Source organism: Frankliniella occidentalis, unplaced genomic scaffold, assembly GCF_000697945.3.
Source record: "Frankliniella occidentalis isolate FOCC.00 unplaced genomic scaffold, Focc_3.1 Scaffold295, whole genome shotgun sequence".
Taxonomy (NCBI): domain Eukaryota; kingdom Metazoa; phylum Arthropoda; class Insecta; order Thysanoptera; family Thripidae; genus Frankliniella; species Frankliniella occidentalis.
Genome location: NW_026267421.1, coordinates 179,183 through 182,289, shown reverse-complemented (window position 1 = coordinate 182,289; position 3,107 = coordinate 179,183). Strand labels below are relative to the sequence as shown.

The window sequence follows — 3,107 nt, the reverse complement described above, 5'->3', positions numbered from 1 at the left end:
CCCCCCCCTCCTCCTCCTCCGCACCCCGCGACGTCACGGATTGCGCCACCGACTGCCACGCCGCCCAGGGGACTTGTCACTTCGCGGGATTTTGACACTAGAACCTATATACCGGCTCACCAGCCGTTAAAACATGACCCAATAAAAAATCGCGCCTTGTTTCGAAGCGCTCTTTTTATTTAAAATAATTCTGAAGTGAGAGGTCTCGTGCACGCAACAGCTGGTCGAGGCGTCGCCCGCAGTGTACGAACCGTGCGGTGTCGAAACGACATCGTAGCGGCATCGAAAAGACGAAATTGAAGTCGTCCTGACGTCGTTTCCATTGTCGTTGTCAGTGCTCTGGCGGCGTGGCCCGCGCCAGGCAGCGCCACGTGGCGGCCGCCGTGGGGCGCTGACGTCGCGGGCTGGACTTCCCCGTCGCTCGCTTCGCAGAGCTCCGCGTTATCTCTGTATGGTCCCGCGGGCCCCGCGCGGCCCTCCTCCGCGCTGCTGATACAAAGAAAGAGAGAGGTTAATGAGAGCCTTTGCAAATATACCGTTCCGTACTCTGCTGGAATAAATAAATCAAAGTGCGCTTGGTGCCGTCACGCCTTGTCCCGGATACAGCCCAGCCCGCACTACGGTTGGCAGCCGAGGTGCCGGCCTTCACGTGGTGGGGATTTCGGCTTCGCACCGGCTCGGGTCATAAGGGACCCACGGGGGGGGGGGGGGGGACCAAGGAGTCACGCATTAGCAGCGGCGAGCAGCGGCATGAGGCTGATGCTCCTGTTGTTGTCTCCGTGGCAGGGCCGGGGAACCACCGCCCGGTATCCACCGGCCGGACCGCGCGCACGGCGACCGGTGTAGTGAAAGAGAAAGAGAGGAGGATGGAAAGGGAGCTCGGCGGCTCATCAGCTGAAGCGAGGCTGGGCCGTGGGGCCGGTGGGGAGCGGAGTGCCCGATGGGTGCTTCAATAAAAATTTGATATATTCAGGCGTACCCTTATTTTTGTATTTTTAACGGATGTTTTGAGATTTATAATTAATTATTGAATTTTCCTTCACTGTAAAAAATATTCTGAAATTTTAGAGCAAAATATCTCTTAAATTTAATAACATTATCAGTTGTTCTTAAACGTAATAACAGATTATGACATTTAAGAAGTTTTCTTAATTTTGCAAACAATGATATGAGAATTCTGATAAAAATCTTAATTGTACTAAGGGGTCATTAAATTTCATAAGAAGTTTATTATATTCAAAAGTTTTCCTTAGTTTTGACAAAATTGTGTTGAAAAGTCACACCCATTCTTACTTTTAATACCAGCATTCAGAACACTTCTTAAAAGTCATGTAGCTTTTGACCACTGGACATGGAATTATGGCGTTCAATATAGTATTGGGTGAACAACATCGAATTTAGTTAGGCGTAATGTAGCTATGCCACTGCCATATTTCAAAAAAGCAAGTGAACAAACATACGCCGTCCGACCAAGCACATAGCTACTCTGGGAATGCACCTGGACGGAGCGCCGCATAAGGTCGGGTGCGAGCGTTGCCCTCACAGGTATGTCCCGACAGCCACGCGGTCTAAGGCGTCAGGATCCGAACTCAAAGATCCGAGGTTCGAATCCATCCAGGTAAGGTAAGATAAACATCTTTAATAAGAAGTTGGGTGTGTAAACATCTGCCCCTAGGGGAATGAACTAAATATTTTCCAGATTTGCGTAAGGTTGGAAAAGAAAAGCATTTTTGGCGTTTCATAACACGTTCTTAATTTTCAAAACATGTTTTGAATTTTAAGAAACTTTTTGTTCTTAAATTTAAGAGCACATTTGTTTTGTAAACTGCTTCAAAACATGTGTTATTAAAATTAAGATGGATTTTTTTTACAGTGTTGTTTTTGTGCTGTTTTTCTGATTTTTCTGGGAGGGTGTACTTTGATTTTCTGAGTGAAGGACCCCTCGGGGGTGCTACGAGTTTCACGATTTGTACTGAATGTTTCCTCGACATATGTTTCTCTCATTTCCTTCCCAGACAAACTCCGTCTCACTGGTTGTGGTGCTTCCTTTGCAGGTGGTGGGCCGCGAGGCGGGCTCGCTGCTGTCGGCGCACTTCCGCGTCGACGGCCACCCGGCGCTCAACAGCCTGCGCGAGGTGATGCTCGGCTCCAAGCACATGTACCTCGTGTTCCCGGCCTCGCACGGCGACCTGCACACGCACGTGCGCACCCGGCGGCGGCTGCGCGAGTCGGAGGCGCGCCGCCTCTTCAGGCAGATGGCGGAGTGCGTGCGGCACTGCCACGAGAACGGCATCGTGCTGCGCGACCTCAAGCTGCGCAAGTTCGTCTTCACCGACCGACAAAGGTAGGTAACCGAAGTTAGCCGCAGTTAGCCGAAGTTAGCCCAAGTTAGCCCAAGTTAGCCGAAGTTAGCCGAAGTTAGCCGAAGGCTCAACGGGGGACGTCCTCCTTTATCCCGTCAGGTATCCCGGTAGTTCCTATTACGGCCGTCGGCGCAGCTGGGCTTTGGTGGATCTCCATCCAATTCATTTGCCCCCCCCCCCCCTCGCGCCCGCTGCTGGGGCTGGCTGGGCTGGGCGCGGTGACCGCGGCGGGCCGCTCGGGGCCGAGCGGCGGCGCTAGGCGTGGCCGGACGCATAGCTGGCCTAGGCGGGGCGGGGCGGGCTTAACGACACAGAGCTACCAGGGCGGGGTGCCCGGAGCGTGCCCGCGAGGGGCGGGGTTCACAATCATGGCGGAGTGAATGTCGGTGAGCGGCGCCCCGCCCTGCCCCGCCCCGCCCCGCCCCGGGGACCTCATGCAGGAACACCTCGCCCCGGAGGTGTCCCCGGTGGCGCCGCATATTCTACGTAGGACTCTAGTTCTAGGAAGTCTATCGCCGTCGGTAGCGGACGAACCACGCGAACTCGCTCTCGCATCAACATTTCTTCGAAGGCTGCCCGTCGCGTATTTCATATCTCGAAAACGTGCTCGAAGAATGAGAGGGCTCCGCGTCGTCGTCGTCGTCGTCGAGAACCTCGCGACCTTGGGTCGGCCGCACCGTGAAAGGCAGTGTATCATTTCAGAACACCGCGGTGGGCGTGGTGCCTCTGAAGAAAGGGGAGAGG

General features: G+C 54.1%; 1 protein-coding gene across 1 annotated transcript in view; it reads left to right on the top strand.

Annotated features, from left to right (window-relative positions):
* The window catches only part of LOC127750957 (tribbles homolog 2-like), a gene marked incomplete in the record, with an annotated part of 54,057 nt that overhangs the window by 16,680 nt on the left and 34,270 nt on the right, over positions 1-3,107 (top strand). Inside the window, 1 exon segment of the mRNA XM_052273710.1 lies at positions 2,055-2,344. Coding sequence (XP_052129670.1) covers positions 2,055-2,344 — 290 coding nt within the window.